The 24,023-nt window shown below is 37.0% G+C and overlaps 2 protein-coding genes across 3 annotated transcripts; both read right to left on the reverse strand.

Annotated features, from left to right (window-relative positions):
* Positions 1–2,812: 2,812 nt before the first annotated feature.
* Positions 2,813–9,758, reverse strand: LOC125200930. Of its 2 annotated transcripts, none has more exons than XM_048098766.1 (13): positions 9,599–9,758; positions 8,856–9,387; positions 8,088–8,290; positions 7,817–8,014; positions 7,462–7,533; positions 7,150–7,245; positions 5,580–5,659; positions 5,356–5,431; positions 4,976–5,186; positions 4,542–4,738; positions 4,053–4,161; positions 3,770–3,859; positions 2,813–3,691 (listed from the first exon to the last, which is right to left on the reverse strand). In XM_048098766.1, the coding sequence occupies exons 2-13, from the start codon at positions 9,358–9,360 to the stop codon at positions 2,943–2,945; spliced, it is 2,586 nt and encodes an 861-aa protein (XP_047954723.1). In that variant the 5' UTR covers positions 9,361–9,387; positions 9,599–9,758; the 3' UTR covers positions 2,813–2,942. The 2 variants fall into 2 exon arrangements, with proteins under 2 accessions (XP_047954723.1, XP_047954724.1); XM_048098767.1 differs by having other exon boundaries at positions 9,593–9,711.
* A 1,076-nt stretch (positions 9,759–10,834) lies between these two features.
* On the reverse strand, positions 10,835–14,700 carry LOC125200874. The gene is made up of 12 exons (XM_048098686.1): positions 14,019–14,700; positions 13,728–13,930; positions 13,431–13,628; positions 13,282–13,353; positions 13,105–13,200; positions 12,944–13,023; positions 12,766–12,841; positions 12,486–12,696; positions 12,212–12,411; positions 11,984–12,092; positions 11,822–11,911; positions 10,835–11,741 (listed from the first exon to the last, which is right to left on the reverse strand). Exons 1-12 carry the CDS (start codon positions 14,512–14,514, stop codon positions 10,987–10,989), a joined length of 2,586 nt encoding a protein of 861 aa, XP_047954643.1. The 5' UTR covers positions 14,515–14,700; the 3' UTR covers positions 10,835–10,986.
* Positions 14,701–24,023: the final 9,323 nt, after the last annotated feature.

The following is a 24,023-nucleotide window of genomic DNA, read 5'->3' on the forward strand; positions in this document are numbered from 1 at the left end:
TTTTAATCTTTAATTTGGTACTCGAAAATGTGATATGTAATTTGTCCAAACTTCGTGCATATTGGCCAATCCATTGACTTGGACAATATTCATCATTTAGCACATTATAGAATGGTCTTGGAGTTAGACTTTTATTTCAACTCTACTAAAAGTATCAAAAACTCCTTAATACTTAAATGATTCATCTTGTTATCCTTATGCATCATCTTGGATGTATCTCTATCAGTTTCACATGATAGTTCACAAGTTCAAACAAAAACAAAATTCCCTACGTCCACTATTAGGAGTCCCATTTTAAATTTGACACGAGTTTTAAAAAATGTAATGAAAAGTGTGTGAGATAAGTTATATAGTGGAATTTGGGATCCATTTTTATATATTAATTTTATATAATGTTAGTGGAACGAGTTAGTAGAAAGTGGAGTTTACCTACCATTAATCATAAAAGTGAATCGGCACTCCTAATGGCAGACAGACTAAAATGATAAACCATGACTCCTAATAGCGGACGAAGGGAGTATTTCGGACGAGACAATCAGTGAAGCAGATATTTCCATTCCTAGTGGAAACATTGTTAAATTTATGACTTTAAAGAGAGAAAGCATACAATGATATTGTGATTTACGGAAGTGGTATTCGTCCAAAAATATTAAATTTAGGACCACATTATTCTCCGATGTGGGATGAATTGCAACCCAATAAGTCTCCCTCAAATCAGGACCACATTAGGAACACATTCCACATATTGAGTCATTCAAAGCTCGACTCTTACATGAGCCTCCCTGCACTAGACTCGAACATAGGTCATTCTGGGTCCGACTCTAACCTGATTATTTCAGGGCCGACCATAAGACACTTGGGCTCTGGTACCTATTTTTAGGATCATCGACTACACATTAGTTTGATACTCCCTCAGTCCCACAAGAGTATGCACTTTTGGTTGGACACGAATTTCAATGTATAATTGGTAAAGTATGAGAGATATAGAAAGAAAAATTAATTAAAGTATTGTTAGTGGACAATGGGTCCACCTCATTAGAGAGAATTTTTTTTTTCTAAAATTAGAAAGTATACACTCTTGTGAGATGGACTAAAAAGGAAATAGTGCATACTCTTGTGGGACGGAGGGAGTATTATTCGCTTTTAGTCTAGCCTACATAGATTTGATTTTGGGTCCCTCCTAGGTGGCTTAGGGTCCTTCCCTAGGCCACGTGGGCCTCTAATACCACTTGTTAGGATCGTCGTCCACAGATCTAATATTGTAGCTTTTGGTCAAGTCCACATGAAATAAATGTTTAGATCACTCCCTAAATACCATGTGGCTTAGGGCCTGACCCTAAACTACATGAGCTCTGATACCACTTGCTAGGATCGTCGACTACAAATTAGTTTGATATTGTCCGCTTTGGGTCAAGCCCACACGAATTTATTTTGTGGAACTAATTGGAGTTCGACAGCACTTATATATTGCTTCCAACTTCCCCCATTCTCCGATGTGGGATGGGTTTGCAACCCCAAAAACCTCCCCACAACTGATATCGGGAATGTAACCCACACATCGAATCGTTCCAAACACGACTTTGAGTCATCCTAGACTTGACTCAAACATAATTCATTCTGGGTCCAACCTTTGGGTCATCCGGAGACCGACTCTAACTTGAGATTTTTAGGGCCCAACACTAAGCAACATGGCTATGATACCACTTGTTTGGATTGCCACTTATACATTAGTTTGATATTGTCCGTTTTGGATCAAGTCTATACATCGAGTCATTCCAGGCCCGACTCGAACATAATTCATTATGGCCCAACCTCTGGGTCATTTAGGGCTCGACTCTATCCTGAGTTTTTCTGGTCTCGTTCCTAAGGCACTTGGGCTCTGCACCACTTGTTTGGATCGTTGGCTACACACTAGTTTGATATAGTCTGTTTGGGGTTAAGTCCCCACGGATTTGACTTTGAGTTCAAACCAAAAGCCCATGTGACTTAGGGCCACCCTAAAGCCGCTAAGACACATGGGTTTTGATACCACTTGTTAGGATCATGGATTGCACATTAGTTTAATATTGTTCGCTTTGGATCAAAGTCACATAAATTTGATTTTAGGCCATTTCCAAAATGACTCAAACTCATTGGAATTGGACAACACATATATATTGGTTCTAACTTCTCTGATGTGGGATGCGTTTGCATTCCAACAAATGAATGTACTCTTTTTTGTATTATGAGATTTTCGTAGTTGAAGTTTTTTTCGAGATAGCAAGAGATAACATGAATAAGAATATCCTCTTTTTATCAATACGATAATTTTCGTCCAAATAAGAGTATTAATAAAATAGCTTATTGAGTTGACTTTATTGTAAAATCTCCACCTCCTTTTAGTAATCTCCTTGTAGATATCCTGTTTATGTGTCATATACTTTATCCATCCCAAGGTAGTAGGGACATTTTTTTTTATACGAGATTTAAGAAATTGATTTATTATAGATTAAAGTGGAAAGAGAAAAGTAAGAGAAAAGATAAAGTAAAAGAGATGGAGACAGAGTAAAGTAAGAGAGAGAATAAAATTTTTAACGATAAAAGAAATGACTCAGTTATCTTGGGATGGAGGGAGTATTATTCGGTTAGATCCTCTACTATGCAAATTTGTACAGCAGATCCTATTGTTCCTTAAACAGCAACAAAAAACTATTTCTTCCTAGCCCATTATTGATACATTTAGTTTAGATCTACTGCTGTTAATGCAGGTGTCAATGGAAATCTCTTACAAAAATATACATATTATGTAACTTGAGTTGAATTCAAATAAAAATGAACGATGTGAATGAAGTAGTTTATTCCCAAATATGTGTTACTACATCTTTACAACTTACAAGCACCATAAATCGCAACGTGACACAATATAACTTAATCTATTTAAGAGTTTACACTTCCACCATAATTCACTTAGATGTATTAAAATATACTGTGTAAGACTCATCTTTCAAGCTAAACAACGGAGATAATATAAAGTTTCTTCTCACCCCTTTTGCAATGAAGCTAATAGGATGATACTTGCTTATTCCATCTTGCAATACAAAGCTTGACGCTCGATGAAATTCGATATCTGATGCACCAGAGCCACATTTTAGTTTCACACTTGCTCCAGAATCACTCAAAAGCTCTCTATAAACAAAACAGCCCTTTGGGGATATGGACTCCAACGATATCGTCCCATCCTTTCCGTCTAACCCAGCAACCAAACGGAATACAGATTGTTTTTCCATGGATGAGGATTTAGATACTGAAAGACTCTTACCTTCCCCATTGTGCAGCACAAATTTACCTGGAAAATCAAACAATTCTAACATGACCGACTTGCCTATGAGATCTATTGATGCTGGAGAGTTTTCGGAATTCGAGTTCTTGACAACAAGTCTAAATGTAGCTCTGAGAGCAGCATCAGTCCCAACTTCAGGAGACTTTTCCATTATTATAAGTTCATCAGATTCTGATACTACAAAGGTAGAATTCCTGAATGCTTGCGCGAGAGTAATGAGTTGAGAGTTGTAATCAGCAGGAACTGGAGAGATTGATTCCGAAAGAGAAGTACGTGACTTTATTTTAATGTCCCAATCACCATTTGAAAGTCCGGCAAGAAGGTAGGGGCCGTAGAGGAAAGCCTGAAGAGAAGCATAATTTGGCCTATCATCTGCAATAAGTGAACTTGTTGATTGCCTGAAAAGAGGAACACAATGAAGATTTTAATTAAGAAACTGAAAGATCATACCTTGAATAGCCTCGGTTCTTAGGCTCAAAGGCAGGCGAAGTTCAATTTTGTCTCCCAGAATCCAACTTTTACTGATGGACAAGAAATTACCTGCGCGAATGAATGAAAAACAATCAGTTTTTCACTTTCTTTCCTCTCCCTTTCTTTTGAGGGAGTGAAAAACAATTAGTTACTTGTCGTTTTCTCTATCACAATGGAAGAAATAAGAAACAATTTAGCAGACAGCCAGATCAGCTCGAACACATATTAAAATAATGCTAATTACAAGCCAGTTGGAATTTACCTGATGCTGGCACAGACAAATTTTGACCATTTAAAGATGCCTCTGAGCCAGCTGAAGATGTCCACGAGGGAATCCTCAAGTTGAGTGTTGATGGTGTTACTTCTGCTTCCTGCATTAAGCAGAACTTTAGAGGAGATTGCAGATATATCAATGGTTTATGCATTGTTCTCAGAAAGAGCAGAGAGATGAAAATTTACTGACAGAATATGAGAGGAGAAAAGTGGCTCATATTTCTCAACCAAGAAAGACAATTAAACCCCATGGCGGACAAATATATGCACAAAAAGGAGTTTTTGGTATAAGTTCCATCTGCAATCCCTGTGTAGAAGCCTCAGCTCTACCTCCACATACAGAATTACTTTGTTTTGTCATTTTGAAGAGGAACAAATTATTGCTTTGGGAAACCACTATAGACTATGCCTCAATAAGATTTAACAATGAAATAAAGGACGTAACCAATAAGTAGCAGCTAATCATTGATTTCTTTACCGTCTTTGAAGATATAGAAACTGTTACTTGGAGCCTTTGATCCCAGGAAAGTACAGGTTCTACTCTTTGACTCAGTCTGACTTGGCCAGATCTCCAATGAAGTGTGCTAGGTATATATTGTATGATGTAAAGTGCCTTTTCTTCTCCCTCCTCTTCAAAGTATATTGAGTCTCCTAATTTCGAGAATGATTCGATTCCTGTAAGTGAGAATAGAGAAAATTGGAGAAATAAACGACATGATCCTTAATCTGATATAATAACAGCTGGAAAGCACAAAATTAATTATGAGTTGAACAAGTCCTAGCAACTGAATTAAATTCCTAACAGCTTAACAAATTTTGTCGACAAGTAAACATCTCTTTATTATAGTTTGGGGTCATCCAGATAAATGCCCAACATGGATAATGGATGCCAGAAAAGTTAATGGTTTTTACCAGTCCCATAACAGCACCAGAAGGAATCGAACTTGGTTCCCCATCCATGGTAGCTTTTAGCCTTGGACCCACCAGGGTGTAAGGGATACATGTAGATCATAACTCCAGGATCGTTGCCTCTTTGGATGCCTAAGACACCATTTGTCAGGGCCTTTTCATAATAATCTGCATATACAACTTTTCTGGTCCACATAAAGAGGTGACGAGAAACCTATGGAAGCAAAGAGAAAAAACCAAGATCATTGATCATATCAAACAATACTCAGCAACTTGGTGACACAAAGTAAATGGTTTTATTCAGGTGTCTAAATATATAGCACATAATAGTAAGCCGTGGTGAACCTACTGCCTTAGGAAAAAAACAAAGATACAAAACACACCTTCAGCATGTTATAAGTTGTACAAGATTCTTGATTCTCAGTTTTGAGTGTGTTGGCCAATCGTTTTGGATCAGACCTACAAACTCAAATAAGTCATACCACATATAACAAGAGAATAAACATTATTACTTGGTGTGATCAATACAACAAGAAGAATGATTTCAACACTGGTTACCTTTTGAATTATAAAATGAAAATAAATTCCCAGAAAGCTTAAGTTTTACCAAAATTCATCAACTGATGTTCCTCCTGTAGCATAGCTGTGAGATGAGTTGACAATATCCATGAAGTAGGTTCCTATTTCCTAAAAGACATGTAGACGCCAAGTTATCTTTATGTTACCAAACAGCGATGACTTTAGGTCTCAGCAGGAAAGAAGTTTCATCAATGGGAAACAAAGATATGATAAACCAAAAAAGGTTGTTGTAATTTGGAGGTAGTATTGACTTTTTGATATTCACAGAACACCATAACACAGCATGAATCTGATCTTCAAAGTATGACCCCTCATGGCATGTAGAAACTATATACATTCAATATTTTAGACACAACACGAGGTTGTGCTTTCTGTGTTGAGCATTTATGAAAATCATTTCTATATCCTAATAGCCAAGCTTACTTAACTTTTTACGCACTATAATTTTCAAAATCCATGTATACCATATCAATAGTCAGCAAAACAGGATGATACAAGTCTAACAGATACATATATGGGTATGTTACGATCCCACATTGAATACACAAGCAATTACTGTTTAGGGTTGTTCTTATGTGGGCTGCAAGATGAGATATCCCAAAGAGCTCCTGGAACTATTAGATCAGCAATAAAACTAGCTTCGCAACAAGTGGTAATAACATCTGGAGGTAGAGGAAAATCTCAGTTTCCTACTAGGTCTAGCAACTTGTTAGGGTCTAACATGGATCAGATGAAAATTGGATAAAATCGGAAAATGCCTTATTAATATAGTACCTGTTATAGAATATAAGTATCTCACATCAGTTATGTGTCCCAATCAGGCTTAGTCTTTTGTACTATATACATGTGCATTATGAAGTAATGAAACAGACCTACTACTTTTGTCTCCTATGTCTGTATACTTTTCCACATACGTCTATATTTAATTATTCTACAGTACCTAGCAAAGGAGCTGCTGAATCGTTTTTACTTTTCGATGGAATGCTAAGTATGGTCAGAGACATCGCTATAAGGCTCTGCAAGTGTTTATTGTAGCTGACCTTGATGACGATTTCCCTACACCGACTAATTTAGTTAACATGCAGGAGAGTACGCGCAGTACAATAGACGAGGAAAATTGACTCCTAACTTAAGTACCCATCAACATTGCTTGTAAATCCAATGTGGAATCAAAACAATTGAATTGAACCCCCTTGAGAACCAAATTCCATGGTCTCACACTCTAGGGAGCCTTCACGTAGGCACGTATGGCTTGGTACCTCTTGCTGCGCAGCCCACTCCCCAGCCCTCTTTCATATCACATGTGGATCCAGGGTCAGACCAAATTGTTTCAGCAAAAGAGAACAAACACCACTAGAAGAAATGATTTTGAAACATTGTTTTTGAGTGGTCGTATTTTGTTCAAGTTCTAACCTTTCAGTGCAATGATGTAAGTTTTCCTTTAGCCCATGAAAACTTATAGCCAGATTCTACTGAAGGACATTCCACTTTCTTTATCACTACATCAAGGTGGGACGAGATATATGTTGTGCACATGCCCTTTGGCCATGAACTCAGTTCCCAATCACTTGCAACTCAATAAGACACTACAGTCTTACCTTATAAAGTGGTTCGCCAGTAATTTCATATCGCCTTTGAGACCCAACAACAATTGGAATGTGTGTATTGGAATGGAAACCAGATATATCATCAGCCTGAAAATGGATGTTACTAATCAGTTTAAAAAGTAGCATGAACCAATGACCTAGGTAAAACAATGAAAAATAAGGTATTAAGACATGAGATTCAGACTGATGCATCTGTCCACAGTCACCTTTCTCAGACAAGTCAAGTAATTAGCCTATATGGAACAAGACTGATTTGATATTCCCAACAGGTTGAAACATTCTCTCTAAAAGAAAAGTAATTACCTTCACTGCTAGCAATCCCAGAAAACATGGCTTGTCAAACAGGTGAGCTAATGCTAAATGTTTTTGGTCACCCTGCAAATTCATATTTTTTTTATCAGGGCATGTTGCCTTAACATACTACAAAAATAATTCTAATTGCAACATAATTCAGTGCTCCTTTCACTTCTCCATTCTTTACACATAAAAATAAACATATATTTGCTCCTTCAAATATTATATCTTTGTTCTACTTTTTTATTGCAAATACTAACAAATGAGTTAGCTATTCAATAAATATTCACTTCTAAATAATAAAAGAGAAGCAGATAATTTTTCGAGTGAAACAGTACTAGATTTCCATGTGATGCATCCTTACAGTTATTGAGTATAGCCTGTAAAGAATATCATTCATGCCACCCGTTTCTTCGTTCAGTGATAACCAGTGCCTTTCAATAGTGTACTTTTTTATTACTTGTTGCACACGGTTGTAGAAGTAATCAACCATCCATTTCATCATTTGTAATGCTCGAGCGCTATCAGCCATGGTGTACTGATCCAATAGACCGGCCAATATCTGCAAAAACCTTGAGAGAATAAGATCTGGAGCCACATTACAGAAAATTTGCATTGTGAATAGAAGATTGTACCTTGTGGATTGTATAATATGGAGCCCAAACTTCTTGCAGAGTTTCGAATCGGTCAAACAACTCAGGTGGAAATGCCGAGAGATAACCCGTTCCAATCTTAATTTGGCAGTCTGATAGAGCAGAAACCACTGAGGACATTTTTTTCTGAAGTTCGCCATCATGCGTGCTAGCCCACATTAGGGCAGATGCACTCAAATAATGTCCTTCATTAAGTAAAAAAGAGTAAGTCTCCTACACCGAAAAATTTTTGAAAGCCTAAAAACTAGAGGCCATGCACTATTTCATGTCAACAATAGCTATTAATTTTAAAAATCCATTTAGTCAATAGTAAATTCTGTGTCTTTTAATGTCAGATCAGACTGCAAAGGGCAAAGCATACAATTCATAACACGAATTTCATGCATAACTTAGATGCTTACTCAATTTCACAATTCACATAAATGATAGTAATAAAATGAAATAAAGACACCAATGCGCTTGTTACACAAAGATCCCAAAAATATTAAATTGTACAATTCTTCAACTGTAACATGGGAAGAAATATGGAATGAAAACCATATGATTCATTTCCTTGATCTCAAACATACATTCCTAATAAACCTAAACCACCTCATTTATATTTCATGTATACTAAAGAGAAAGAACACAGTATCAACTCTAAATATGCTTCCAAATTTGTGCATTGCAATAAGCAAAAACATCCAAATATCTCACATAAATCGAAACCAACAACACATCAAGTCAAACTTGCAGCTAAATGAAACCAACCTACAAAATGGCCCCTGAGCTCGACATCTGGAGCCTCCCAACCACCGTATGGTTCGCCAGGAGCCTCTAAACCCGCAGTCCTCCGAAAACTCCAAACCAGTCTGTCAACATCCAGCATCAACAAATACTCCAAATTAGTCTGCTGCGCCACACCATGAACTGATTTAGGCTCCAATCTGATATCATGTAACGAAATTTCCCTCAAAAATCCACCTCCGTTCCCCCTCCCCCTCCCACCACCGCCATTCTTCATTTTCGTATACATTGCATTCCGGCTAATCTCACCGCCTTCTAAAAGCATTTTCCTCGGAATCAAGTTGGACCACGTTTGATCATCGGTGGGCATCAAATGTAAATCAGCAACATTCTCTTCCTCCCGTGATGAATTGTTCGATAAAAACCGTTGATAGCGAGCAGTGTGTGATAACACACCGGTGTTAGTGCAAAGCTTATGGCTCAAAGCCAAACCGAAACACAGAAAAAATACAATCAGACCTCCCAACATGTTCACAAATTCAGAAATAAATTACACCTGCACACCACAATAAATGATTATTTAGAGGGGAAATACAGCAGAACGTCATCTGCTGGAAATTGAACAAGAGCTATCACTAACACTCAACTAATTCCATCATATGCGATAGTGATCAAATATTCTAAATGTAAGCTTAATTAAATGGATGTAAAGTCAAACATCGAAATAATACTCCTACTAAGGATCAGGAAAAAAATCATACGCTTACATGAAAATCGCAAAACTAACGATCACCGGCGCGGCGACAGAGTGAGAGTCAGCGACTGCAAATATTCCCAATCTATATACCCGTTTTAGTTTCCTTATTTATTTCAGGTTATTTTGGCTTTTGGTACTGATTTTCGTAAAATATTTTAATCTTTAGTCTCTAATCATAAAGTTCTTCAAAGTATTAACAACTCCAGAATTGAAGCTACACATCCAGTACTTCTTTTTTATCCATTAGTACTTTTTTTACTCCTTCCCTCCCGTAATAATTGACACTCATTGACACAGATTTTAAGGAACGTAAAGAATTGTTAGATTAAAAAAATTAGTGAAATGTTAGATCCATTTTTTTATATTAATTTTATAATAAAAAATGTGAGTAAAGTGAGTTAGGGGAATGTGAGACCGACCTACTTACTATTTATGGTAAAAATGAAGTGTGACAATTATTGTGGGACGAACCAAAATGGAAAGGAGTGACAATTATTATGGGATGGAGAAAGTATTAGATTATAATATTTCTATTCTATTTAAATGTTATGGACAAATATTTTCCTAGTTTCTTTTTTATTTAGACATGAAATCTTTATAGTTTTGATTTTACTATTCAATTTCATGAATAGCTAAACTTGGGCCTATTAAAATAGATATCAGGTATTAGATATCCGATATCTAAATCCGAAAAGTTAGATAATTGGATACCTGAAACCCGATTAGACAAGTGAAGAATTATGAAAAGGAAAAGAACAAAATTATATTTATTTATTGCAAAGGTCATTTTTTAATAATCTTAAATTAATATATAAATTGCTAAACAGCGTATATACAAATGGGAAACAAAAATGGAAAATACTAACAGTGGTACTAAAGTACTCCCTCCGTCCCCTATTAAGAGTCACACTTCATTTTTACCATAAATGGTAAGTAGGTCTCACATTCCACTAACTCAATTCGCTCACATTTTATTATAAAACCAATATAAAAAAATGGGTCTCACATTCCACTAACTTTTTCAAACCAACTTTTATTTACATTTCTTAAAATCCGTGCCCGGTCAAAGTGTGACTTCTAATGAGGGACGGAGGGAGTAAAAGTTTATATAAAATGGAAAACCATAATTTCACACAACCGATGGGATAGACTGCAACACAGAAAGGCAGAGATGACAGCCATCTGCGCTACAATGCTACTATTGTGAAAAAGTAAATATGAATAATTTGAGTCTAACAAGATTTAGTTGAAGAAATTTAGACACGTGAATTTACATTATAGAAAGAGAAAAAGGTTAAAAATGTGAATATGAGTATTCACAATTCATTAATGTTGAATCTATTCTCATGAAACTTTAGAGAAATAGAATTTATTTCAACTCATCCCTAAATCAATTTATCAAGAATGTATATTGAAGTAGACTGTGTAAGATTCATCCATAAGGCTAAGCAAAGGAGAAAGAAGGAAATTCCTGTTCATCCCTTTTGCCACAAAACTGATAGGATGATACTCGTTGAATCCATTTCTAAGTGTGAAGCTTGCAGCCTCTTTGAATCCATCATCTGCTGATGATCCTGAGCTGATGCAGCTGAGCTTGATGCTGCTCTTGTCACTGCCGCCGCTGCATATGTAGCAGCCTTTCTTATCCTCAGACTCCATCGACACGCTTGCATCTTTCCCATCGAGCCCCTTAACGAGGCGAAAAACAGCTCCATCAGCCTCAGCTGAGTGAGCTACTACTCCTAGAGGCTTTCCCTCTCCATGATGCACGACGGCCATGCCAGGAAGATCAAACGGCTCTAGCACGACCGACTTGCCAATAGCATCCCATGGCTCTGTGAGGTCTTCATGAGCCGCGGGGTCTTTCAAAATGAGGCGAAAAGTTGCGCTCGCAGCAGCATCTGTCCCGGCCTCAGGCAAGCTTGCCATCTTTAACGTGTTGTTTGTGTTTGAGACGAAGAGTATCGCTGCCTCGGGTCCTTGAGAGAGAGAGATCAGCTGAGAGTTGTACTTGGATGATGGGAGTGGTGTTAGCCAGTCTGAAAATGCAGTGGCTGATTTTGCATTGATGTCCCAGTCTCTCTGAGTGAGGCCGGCAAGGAGGTAGGGGCCGTAGAATATAGCCTGAAGCGAAGCGTATTCTTGCCTGTCATCTAAACACCATCAAGAATCCTTGTTAGCAATGACACAATGGCGGATGTCAAAACTATGCTTGGTGAATATTTGTGTATACCTTTAATTGCCTCCATCCTAAGACTTATAGGAAGTTCAATAGTAATACTATCACCACGGCTCCAGCTTCTCGAGACTGATAGAAAACTGCCTGCATTGAGCAATGAAAAAAAATTGCTTTAGGTTATAAGTATATAGCTGTTGGAGCCTAAATGAATCTCACCAGGTGATGGTAGGGGCAGATTTTGGCCGTTGAGTGTCGCCTTTGAGCCTTTAGAATATGTCCAGAGAGGTATTCTGAAGTTCAAAGTAGATGTCCCGCTTGCGGTTTGCTGCAAAAACAAGTGAAACGAGGCCTAGTTTTTCAGTTGAAATTTGACTAATAATGCAACCTTTTCTGGTTTACGTTCCTTGTCATTAGAAACGTTGACGTAGGGGTGAGACATAGTACCTCTTTTGACGAGGTGAACGTAAATGAGATCTGAAGGCGTGGATCCCACGAAGCGATTTGCTCTACTTGCTGGTTCAGGATGATGTTTCCAGATTTCCAGTTTAGAGAGCTACTTATGTATTGTATTATGTAAAGAGTTGGAGTATTTCCTCCCTCCTCAAAGTATATTGAATCTCCCAATTTTGAAAAGGATTCAATTCCTGTTGCCAGGAAAGATTATGATATACATCAAGAAACAAAACAAGCTTCACTTCACAAGAAAAGGTTGTTGTACCTGTGCCATAGCAGCACCAGAAAGAGTCGAATTTCGTTCCCCACTTGTGGTAGGAGTGAGCCTTGGAAGTACCAGGGCCTAAGGGTAGCATGTAGATCATGACTCCAGGCTCAGTCCCTCTTTGGATGCTCAACACACCATTTGTTAGAGCCCGCTCGTAGTAGTCTGCATACGCCATCTCCTTTGTCCATCTGAACAGGTTCCGTGAAACCTGAACATTCCCACAATCGCCATTTAGTCACCTATATATATATATCACACCAGTAAATAGAGAACACACCTTCAGCATGTTATATGTCGTGCAAGATTCCTCATTCTCCGTCTGCAACGTACCAGCTAGACGCTTCGGATCAGACCTAAATAGAATTGGATCAGGCTGTTTGTCATCTAGAGACACTATAAAGGAGCATTCAATCTACTTGTATGAACATTATAGCTTGGATTTCTGATTTTCGTACCAGAACTCTGACACAGACGTTCCTCCCGTGGCGTATGCATGAGAGGAGTTGACAGTATCCATGAAGAATGTTCCTATTTCCTGACAGACACAAGTTATTGAAAACCTCACTGTTTGTTAAGGTACAATACAATAGCGTTGTGTCGAAATTTTGCGTAATACCTTGTATAACGGATCGCCTGTGATTTCATACCGCATTTGAGATCCAACAACCACCGGAATGTGAGTGTTGGCATGAAAACCGGACAAGCTATCGGCCTAAATAGATAACAAGACTGAAAAAGCATCAACAACATGATGACTAAACATACACATTAATCATATAATGAAGATTGTTACCTTAATAGCTAGCATTCCTAGAAAGCATGGCTTATCAAACAGATGGCCTAATGTCAAGTGCTTCTGATCACCCTGCAAAACACCATACACCGAAAATGAATGTTTTCCATATTCATAAACGATCCTTTGGAGAGGCGAATTAAGCTGACCGTGATGCTGTACAATCGGTAAAGAGCATCATTCATGCCTCCAGTTTCTTCATTCAACGATGTCCAATGCCTCTCGATTGTGTACTTGGCTATCACGTTCTGCACACGGTTGTAGAAGTAATCGACGATCCATACACTCATCTTCAATGCTTGTTCATTGCCACCCAAACTGTACTGATCCAAAAGCCCTGCCAATATCTGCCAAAGTTCCCATCCATCTATCAATCTTAATTACAAAACACTTTGCAAAACTCAAAACACAAAACTTGCGCAAGACAGGCAAAGACGACGCCAAACCTTGTGGATAGTGTAATAGGGCGCCCAAACGGGCTTTATAGCCTCAAAACGGTCAAAAAATTCCGAGGGGAAAGCTGAAAGATAGCCGGTTCCCATTTTCTGCTGACATGCTGATAGAGCTGAAACTACAGCATTCATCTTCTGTTTGAGGCTCTCGTTGTGAGTACTCGCCCACATTTGCGCACACGCGCTCAAATAGTGCCCTTCAATCAATCAATAAATGCCTTATACACAAAATATTTACAATCAAATCAAACAAAACAGAGTACTCTGTTTACAAATGAGACCTACCGACAAAGTGGCCGCGAAGCTCCATGTCCGGGGACTCCCACCCGCCATAGGGGCTGCCGGGAGCGTCCAAGCCTGCAGTCTTGCGAAAGCTCCAGACGAGCCTATCGACATCCAAGATGAGCAAGTAGTCTAGATTAGTCTGCTGAGCCCTCCCATGCATGGATTTCGGGTCCAATCTGACATCGTGCAACGACACCTCACTCAACACGCCTTTGGCTCCACCCGAGTTCTTCATTTTCCGATACACGACGCCCCAGCTATGCTCGTCCTCCTCCTGCAGCATCTTCCTCGGGAACAAGCTCGACCACAAGGAATCATCCGTGGGCGTGACATGATGCGAGAGCATCTCGTGCTTCCACGTCTCGTTCTTCGATGTCAGCAGTTGGTATCTCAGAGTGTGAGATTGAGTTGGAATGTTGGTGCACTCTTTGCACAAAATGTATCCGCATAATTGCAGGATCAACAACACTTCAAGAAGAATAAAATAAATCTTCATCTCCTATGTTCATGTAATGTGAAGTGAGGATCCAAGATCTATGGATAAAATGAGTAAATTCAACAACAAATGAAATCCATAGCCATAGAAGCAAAGCAATGGTGGATTTTGCCACACTAGAAAGAATGATTAATATTGCACACCTACAACATATAAAGATATTTATTTATACATATACTTATTAAAGTGAAACTAGTGGTACGAGATTAATTGCGTGCAGCAACTCTACCTGCAATCTTATGCATAATTTGAGAGATCTAGTTGGAATTGCTCTATAAGAATCAACGGATGGGATGTCATTTTCTTAAAGATTATATTTTATAGTATAAGCCATGAATTCTTTAAAATAAATTCTCATCTATTCTGAACTTGTACGTTTCTCAAAAGTAATTGGATTATTTTTCAAGATCTATTCAACTAAATTTTGAAGGGTTGTTTTGATAGACTTATTAAAGTCCAACTTGTCTATCACAAATATAAAGTGTTTTGGTAACATTCTAGATATGCTACATCCTGAATTGCTTTCAAACTTCCTTAAATTATCGAAAATAAGGTTTTATTCTCCTAAGATTGGCACTAATATGAGATCTGAGAACCATATCAATTCGTTGATCTATTAATATTGGTTGGCATAACAAAATATTTTAGTTGTTGATTCAATATCAGTTAGCTGAATCATAAATATAATTAAAATTTTTAATATTGAAAATGATATATTTTGTGATGTCAACTCACATTCATGAATCAGTAAACTGATATTGTTCTCAATTCTCATTTTAATGTACTACTTTATTTATCATTATATCACAACTTATCTTATAATAAAGTAAACTGATATTGTTCTCAATTCTCATTTTAATGTACTACTTTATTTATCATTATATCACAACTTATCTTATAATAAGTAAACCCATGGAAAAAGATTTTTTATTTAACATCCAAATTTCACTTATAATTTACAAGCTATTAGAAGATTAGATAAATCGCTTATAAGTACAAATTTCCACAAAATAAAAGCAATGGCATAGCACAAAACTATGTAACAAATCATTTGTTTTCCTTATTTAAACATAAGATGCATTTTCCACTCTATTGTACTCAAGCCTAGCCTTAACCCTAGCTGGCCTAATGATATTAATTAATAAGAGCTATGAAAAGGGAAGACGATCTCACATGTCAATTATTCACCAGACGAAATCATTCTCTTATAAAATAAAATGTTATTCCAACAAGTATTTAAATTGAAAGTGAGGGATATCTAATTGGCGTATCACACCGGCAAATTAGACAGGATATTTTTTAAGCATTAATTTTATAATGATTTTTATGTGGGCATACATTATTTCTCTGGTGGAGAGCCTCTGATGAATATATTTGGATGTTTGTGGAAATATAATCTAGAAAAGTGATGGGATTTTTAATGAAGAGAATTTATATAAAAGTGGGGGATTGAATTTGAACCGTATGGTTAGAAAGCCAATGGATTGATATAGTTTTGTGAGGGGCGACAGCAGCATATGTTGTTTGCTTGCTAGCTTTTACTATGCTATCTTGTGACCATCTTTCCACCCGTGACTCCAAGCATTAAAATAACGACAAGAGTAGCCAGTGGTGGTCAAAACCAGGATTTTAACTCTTAGGGGCTCAAATTATTGTTAAAATTTATTGAACGTTTTCAGTGTGATTTGTACAATATTAATTAGGGATAATATCTATCGGATAAATTATAAAATTAAATAGAGCATGAGAATATTGGTTTTGAGATCTAGAGGTTGGTTTCTCCGAGAGGGAGAAATTGTACAGAAGAGAATGATAAAAAATATAAGAGAGAGAAGGAAAAATATAAGAAAGAGATACGGGAAAAAGTATAATATAGATTAGTATTAGTAGGTCTTATTCAGACCTATGCTAGGTTTGAATTAAGTTTTTGATTGTTATGTGCCTAAGTAACAAACTGTCAAATTGAACTTCAACAAATAAACCTAGTTTATAGTCGCTTTATTTCATTGATAAACTGGTCTGGACTGACCCATTCCGACTTGAGCCGTGCTTGATTACCCCAGTGGGATTTGTTGTTGACCTACATTTATTGGTTCGATTATGGTTTTATTATGTTAGCCCAATATGTTTTGCAAGGCCCAAAATGCGTGAGGCCCAATCAATTACCTGGGGGTGTACTGATGGCCGTCGCGTGGCTCTCCATGTGGATCCGGAATATGAGTCGTCCGATGGGAGTTGTGCTTCTTTTGTGAGATACAACTCACACCGACGTTTCACTCTCTTTCATTCATTCCTTTACTCTCTCTTTCTCTATGTGATATCACTTATCTCTAGAGCCCTTTCACTCTCTTCGATGATCGGTTCCGATCATCCTCTCTAGTCATTCCTTCAATTCTATTCGTGAGATCAGAACGGGGAATCTCTAGCAGAGGCAACTCCTATTTTGTCTTGTGAAGTCGGATGCCTAGTTGAACCATCGTGTTCCACCTGCTAAGTTGAAAAGATATAACTTCTGTTTGCGTTCTTGAGAGTGCGGTGTCATCTCGTGTTGAATTGGCCGTGGCGAGTGGTAGACTGGTAGTCGGTGAAACCCTAGGGTTTCTGGTTCAACTATTCCTATGGTTCTATGCTTATGACTCTATGTTGAGATTGAAAAAGTCCTTGGTCGGTGCAGTTGTTGTGCAACCTAAGCCATTATTCCTTCAATCTTTTGGTTTAGTTTTCGTTGTCATCTCTTTGTTACAGATCTGCATGGATCTGACGTTTTTACTTAGTGTTCACGTGATATTTCGGATAGCCTGGACTTGAACTGGATGAATTTCAAGTGTAGCTAGGGTTCCGTATTATCGTGTATTGATAGTGATATTTCTCTTTATATTTGGTATGTTTTCTTGAGAGATTGAACACCTCTTTGTGCTCAAGATAAAAAAGGTCTCGGTAAATAGTGAAATCACGGTGATCCTGATCCCTACAGGTCTGACCTAATTTATAACACTAGGAGACAAGAAATAGAAAGTAATAAATATGCAACATTTGATTTCCGGCACATGATTTTATACAGTGTTATTTTGTGAGTTAATGAAGAGAGAGTAAAGTAAGAGAGAAGAAAAAGTAGAAATAGTATTGTTTCTTTTTTAGGAAACGTTTCATTTTTATTGGGACAACCCAAAAAGGGAAACGCTTCATTTCTAATGGGAAAGAGGGAATATGTACTAATAGCTTAAACAGAAACAAATACTCTCTCCGTCCCACTTTTGGAGTCTCATTTGAGTTCGAGACGGATTTTAAGAAATATAAAGGAAAGTTGATGAAAAAAAATAGTGGAATGTGGGTCCTACTTTTATATAGTAGTATTAGTTTTATAATAAAATATGAGTGGAAAAAAGTTAGTGGAATGTAAGACCTATTACTATTTATGGAATATTTCAAACGAGATTCCTAAAGTAGGACACCCAAAAATGGTAAACTGAGACTTCTAAAGTAGGACGGAGGGAGTAATATATGGAGAAAATAGGAAAAAAAGTTAAGAAATTTGGTGAGTTTATTAATTTAATTTTTGGAAATTTATACAATGACTTACCACAATAGTTTTGTTAAACTTGCATGTAGTAATAAAAAGGGAAAAGTTATCTCTTTATCATAAAATTGATTTAAATTAGGTATTTTTATTTTATGGTTAGAATTAACTTTTACTTAACTAAAATGATTATTCAGAGATATTAAACATAAGTTGGAATGCACATATCTTTACTCGAACATACTACATAAAATAAGTTAGCTATTCAACTAAGAATGGAGAAATTAGAGGTACAATAGAACTCAGTTTCACTTTTCTTAGTTCAAGTGCAAATACAATTTCAGATTTTAAAATGTATTACCAGAAAACAAATAAAGCTAATATGGAACTACAAGTATATAAATATGTTATGTCTGCACCCGAAAGAGTATTCCCCCAACAAATAATTTAGTAGTTAGTTAAAGCAGTCGAATCCAACTTACCTAACTAATGACCAATCCAACTTACATCATTGATGACAAAACTACCTTAATTGGAATTAAATATCTACATTAAGCTTTTTGCGATTTTTAGAATGTACCTCTCTTGATCCATATTAATGCTAGGCCGATATTTGGTGTTTCGGATAATTAGATAGAATCATTTCTCGCTAACTTCAAGCCAAAGTTAAATAAATAAAAAATTGTCTTCTGGAGTTGTGGTATTTTATGAAAATAAATTTTATTTAAGGTATTTGGAGAAATATTTAATTAATTTCAAGTATTAATTTTAAGAGAACTATTTGCGTTTTCCTTTTGAAATCATCTCCTTCCTAATCTTCAATACCTTCTATCTATGAAAAAATGAATCAACTGAGCAATTAAAAATAAAAAAAATTTAGAAAATGTCTAAAATTAAAACTATAAAATAAAATATAAAATAAGAGAGATAAAAGTGTACATGAAGACAAGTTGAATAGTTAAATCATGCGATGATCAATACTTTCATTACCTCTACAAATAATTAATAATAAGACATATAGAGATAAAATAAGATCGGCAAAAAATCGACAAACGTGTAGCCGAATTAAATGAGTCAGTGGCGGCTAAAAAAAATGTCAATGGTGCCCTTGAAGCTGAAAAAAATAAAATGGGAAAGAAAAAATAAAGAAAGTGAAAAGGTATTTTCTATAAGTTAAAAAGTTTTGTCTAGATATTTCGAGTGTAATTTATTTTTACGAAGTACCACAAATATATCCTATATTCTCTAGAAACAATTTTTACATATCGCTCTTTAAATAAAAGGTACTCTCTCCATTTTTTAAAAGTGGAAGTATTTGAAATGGCACGGGGTTTTAACGTACAATTTGATATAGTAAGTGAGAGAGAAAAAGTTGGTAAAGTAAGAGAGAGAGGAAAAATTGGTAAAATAAGAGAGAGCGAGAGAAAAAAGTAATGAAATTAATATTAGTGGATTATGAGGCCCACTTTATTAGTGGTATAAGTGGTAAATAAATTGATGTATAGGGGTGTAAAGATTTCCTTAAATAGAAAATTTGAAAGTTATTATTTTTAAATAATGGACTAAAATAGAAAGAGTTGCTATTTTTAAAAAACGGAGGGAGTATAGCTATATTTGCAACTGATTTTAGTGACTTACAAATTGAAGTATGATTATTTTAGTTATATTTAAAGGGGTTATTTGCCTATATATATAAAAACTTTCAATATTTTTTAGTTTTTCTAGTGATTTTTATTTTTAAATCTGAATATATGTATGAACTTTTAATTTTTGTGATTTTTTCCAAAAAGTTATTTTTTCTTTAAATTGAAGCCGACGTGTACTTAGAAGGGCCAACGTGGCAAACAATGGCAAATATTGAAGCTGAAAAATATACACGAACTTTCAAGACACAAAAATCAGTAATATTATATAATTCACAACATCTCTTAAAATTTATTAATTTTTCAAGATATTAGACAATTGTTATAATTAAAAAAATTTATTCTCAAAACAAACAAAATTTATGATTTAGAAGAAAGGAAAAATTATTAGTATTATTTTGATCGAAATTATTCATTGAAAAAAAAGTAGAAAATCGCATTATTCATGTATTTAAATTAGAATAGAGGAAAATTTAGGGGAAAATTTCAAAAGTTCATATATTACAAGCTAAAAACTTTTATATTAATTTGCCAGATTTCACCATGTAGATGATAATATAGTAAGCGTACTTCACATCAGCTTTAAATTAGCCGAAAATTTTTGTCGGGGAAAAACAGAAAATCTCAAAGTTCATTATGTATTTATATCAAAAATAAAAGTTTGGAAAAAAATTGAAGAAATGTTGAAAGTTAATGTATTTACCGAAAATTAAACCTATTCTTGAGCTATTGTTATTTTAATTGAAAGCAATCTTCAAGATTTCAAAAAATGTATCACGATTAGGGGTGGCAAAATGGGTAGCAGGTAATAGGTAATTCCCATCTCGACCCGCTATCCACCGGGTATTGAGTATCCGCTACCCGACGATAACGGGAAATGGGGTGGGATCGGGTGGTGTGTTTTAGAGTTTTGCGGGTTACAGACGTGCTACGTAACGAGGCCGGTTAACTAACTTCTCGGAGGGATAAGGTGATCTAACCTTCGACATTCTCGAAAGATGGACCACGAATTGTTGATTTTCGGACGTTCTCCGACGAACAACAACTAGGGACGAAAGATAATATTCTTGTTGCTCAAGACAAGTTTAGGAAAAGTATTTCATTGATAATTGATTGGCTAAAAATGATAACAATTCGCTCCTATTTATAATACTCTAATACTACTATCCTAACTTACTGAGCAAGAAATAAATATCTAACAAATATGGAAAAGATATGGTAAATCAAAATATAACTAAATAATTTGTAGATCCTAAAATATATGATTCGTATCAACTCCCCCACCGTTGAAATCCACCTTGTCCTCAAGGTGGGAACAACGAAGCAACTAAGAGAGTTGAAAGCCGACTTTGGCGAGGCATCTCCTCCTGGATCAAACACACACCGAACAACTGAGCGTCTCCTTTCATCACTTCCGTAAAAAATCAACAAAGGTGGACTGATGTGGTCGTCCAAATTCAATGCTAAAATGGGAAGCTCTGCCACACATCCATTCACATCCACACAGACACAAACAATTACGGGCAAACCGGTGTAAGCACCATCTCCTTTAGTGCGCCAATAATTTCCAGCAACATTTTTTGATGGAACTTGAACAACACTCAGTGAGGCGACGACCTTCTTCACTTCATTAGTGGAATTGTCCTCCTCTACATCGTTCAACAATGTCTTTTCTTCCTTTTCTGTACTCATATCGGGTCTGCAAGATAGGGAGATTTCCACAAAAGATGATCCCGTATTCTCATTAGGCAAGCCATGATCCATGGCTTCTTTGGCTGCTGTCTCGAATATGGAATCCTTTGAATCACAAAGCTCCTCTTCACCCTTACCACGATCATCAATGCAGTCAAGAACTCTGCCTTCAACACATGAATATGCAATCTGCTCATCTAAACTCGATGAATCAAACGTTTCATCTCCTTCTTGCTCTCTCATTCCAACACTAACTTGGTAATCTGGTTCACACCGACTCCCACGGGAACAAAGACCAGGAGTAGCTTTCTTCTTCAACACTGGACTTGGCATTGAGCACTCAATATACATATTATGAGAGAGAGACCACCTTCTCCCCCAACATAGATCATCACTTCCAAATCTCTCAAAAGATATGTTGTCTGCCGGGTATTCCTTCTTCGTGTGCAATCCAGACGGGTCCCAACAGGTAGGCGAGCATAGAGGCTGGTGCGGGGTCTGATTGGACAGGCGTGCGGGCTGACCGTACAGGTCCCGCAGCGGGAGGCTCAAGCGCGGTGGCTGGTCGGCGGTGGGGCGGGCAGACTGGCCTCGCGGCGCTCGCACCTCCTCCTGATGGTGAGGGCGGTCCCAGCACGTCTCCGCGCGTCGGGGCCGGTGATCAAAGGGGGGGTAACCATGGTCCTGCTGCTGCGTCGGCTCCCAGCACCTCGGGCGATGCGGCTGCGTTGTGTGAATTGGGTAGCGATCGAACCCCAATTGGACTCGTTGATCTCTGCGATCAAATAGGTGGCCCCTCTCGTGGTAGCCGCTGCGGTGTCGAGGCCGTGCATCCTGCGCGCGATCGCGGTACCCAATGGGCGGGTATCCCGTCCATGTGCGACGATCAGGTGGATCCAAGCGTTTTGGCCTGGGGTGAATGGGTGGACAGAGGTTGTTAATGCGCCGATCTGCTGTGTCCAAACGGGCTTCTATCATGTCCAATAGGCGATCAAATTTTGCAAACATTGAGTGTATCTGGTGCGGCGGCTGATATTGGTGGTAAATATCCATAACTAATAAGAGAAAAAGAATGTAGCTTCTGTTCGAGGATTTTTTGTAAGTGGATTTTTTTTTTTTTTTGAATGAGTGAGTGTTTGGGTTACGGAAGAGAGAATATGGAGGATTAGATGTGGCTGTGATGGTGGTGCTGTGGCTGATAATTTTTTTTTTTTTTGGGAAATATAGATGAACGAAGATGGAGGATGAGAGCACCAATTGTTACAGACGTGCTTCGTAACGAGGCCGGTTAACTAACTTCTCGGAGGGATAAGGTGATCGAACCTTCGACATTCTCGAAAGATGGACCACGAATTGCTGATTTTCGGACGTTCTCCGACAAACAACAACTAGGGACGAAAGATAATATTCTTGTTGCTCAAGACAAGTTTAGGAAAAGTATTTCATTGATAATTGATTGGCTAAAAATGATAACAATTTGCTCCTATTTATAATACTCTAATACTACTATCCTAACTTACTGAGCAAGAAATAAATATCTAACAAATATGGAAAAGATATGGTAAATCAAAATATAACTAAATAATTTGTAGATTCTAAAATATATGATTCGTATAACGGGTATACCCATTACCCGCGTGGGTATACCCATTAGTCCCGATAATACCCATTATTATTAGTATTGGCCATATTCTATCTTTTAATACTCTCTTCGTTCCATATACGCACTCATTTTGAAAAATTAAAAATAAATAGTTAGAACGGAGAAAAAATAAAGTTAGAGAGATAATAATGTAGAGAAGAGTATTTCTATTATTATATTTCCAAAATGAGTGAAGAAATTGAAATGCCTCTATTAAGGGGGAATAATGGAAGTACTTTATATAATCTAAGAGTTCTTTTAAAACATTTTTATATTCCAACGAACATACAATTGAAAACTCACCGGAATTAGTTATAAAGTGTCCCCTCACTTTTATTCTCAATCTATTCAACATTACCATCGATATTAATAAAGTAAATTAGGGAACGTTGACGGTTATTATGGTTTTCAGATTTTTTATTGGGATTTTGGGTCGGGTACGGGTACCCGCAGTGTCGGGTACGGGATACCCGATATGGGTATCGGATAATCCCGATATGCCGCGGGGCGGGTATTGGGACAACAAATTTGGCGACTTGTCGGGTGCGGATACCCGCGGGTAACCCGTTTCGCCACCCCTAATCACGATCTTATAAATTTTTATCAAAAATGTTATCTGTTTATGTTTAACAGCAACCTAAAACTATATTATTAGCTAAAATTATATATATTGAAATGCAACGTGTTGATGCAAATTGCAAATCATGATGAATCTTGTTGATTAATTAATCAAAGTTGTACTTTCAAAATACGTAAGCTACTAACCTAAGATTTGTTGCTTATGGGTAACTTCAGCATTCATCTTAAGTTCTTACACATGATCATTTAAAATGAATAATGAAAATGTGCAATAAAGTACAAAATTCTCATGTCTAACTCATGTCCCGCACTCGTGCTCGTGCATGTGCAGGTATGCGTCGATGATGGCATTTTTCAGCTAATGGATCTCGAGTGTGTATCGGGTCATACGACTAGTGGATCGACAGCGGTGTTTGACGTTGCTTTAGGCCCGCGA

This window comes from Salvia hispanica, chromosome 1 (genome assembly GCF_023119035.1).
Source record: "Salvia hispanica cultivar TCC Black 2014 chromosome 1, UniMelb_Shisp_WGS_1.0, whole genome shotgun sequence".
Lineage (NCBI taxonomy): Eukaryota > Viridiplantae > Streptophyta > Magnoliopsida > Lamiales > Lamiaceae > Salvia > Salvia hispanica.

Bases quoted from the DNA above. Each gene is read 5' to 3' on its own strand.
- LOC125200930 (XM_048098766.1), bottom strand. From the start codon at position 9,360: ATGTTGGGAGGTCTGATTGTATTTTTTCTGTGTTTCGGTTTGGCTTTG. The intron at 4,739-4,975 runs GTAAAAACCATT...TCTCACTTACAG, and splicing joins CTGGTGCTGTTATGGGACTG to GAATCGAATCATTCTCGAAA. The intron at 4,162-4,541 runs GTAAAGAAATCA...TGCTTAATGCAG, and splicing joins TTTCTATATCTTCAAAGACG to GAAGCAGAAGTAACACCATC.
- LOC125200874 (XM_048098686.1), bottom strand. From the start codon at position 14,514: ATGAAGATTTATTTTATTCTTCTTGAAGTGTTGTTGATCCTGCAATTA. The intron at 13,629-13,727 runs GTTTGGCGTCGT...GAACTTTGGCAG, and splicing joins CCTATTACACTATCCACAAG to ATATTGGCAGGGCTTTTGGA. The intron at 12,697-12,765 runs GTGTGTTCTCTA...GGGAATGTTCAG, and splicing joins CGACATATAACATGCTGAAG to GTTTCACGGAACCTGTTCAG.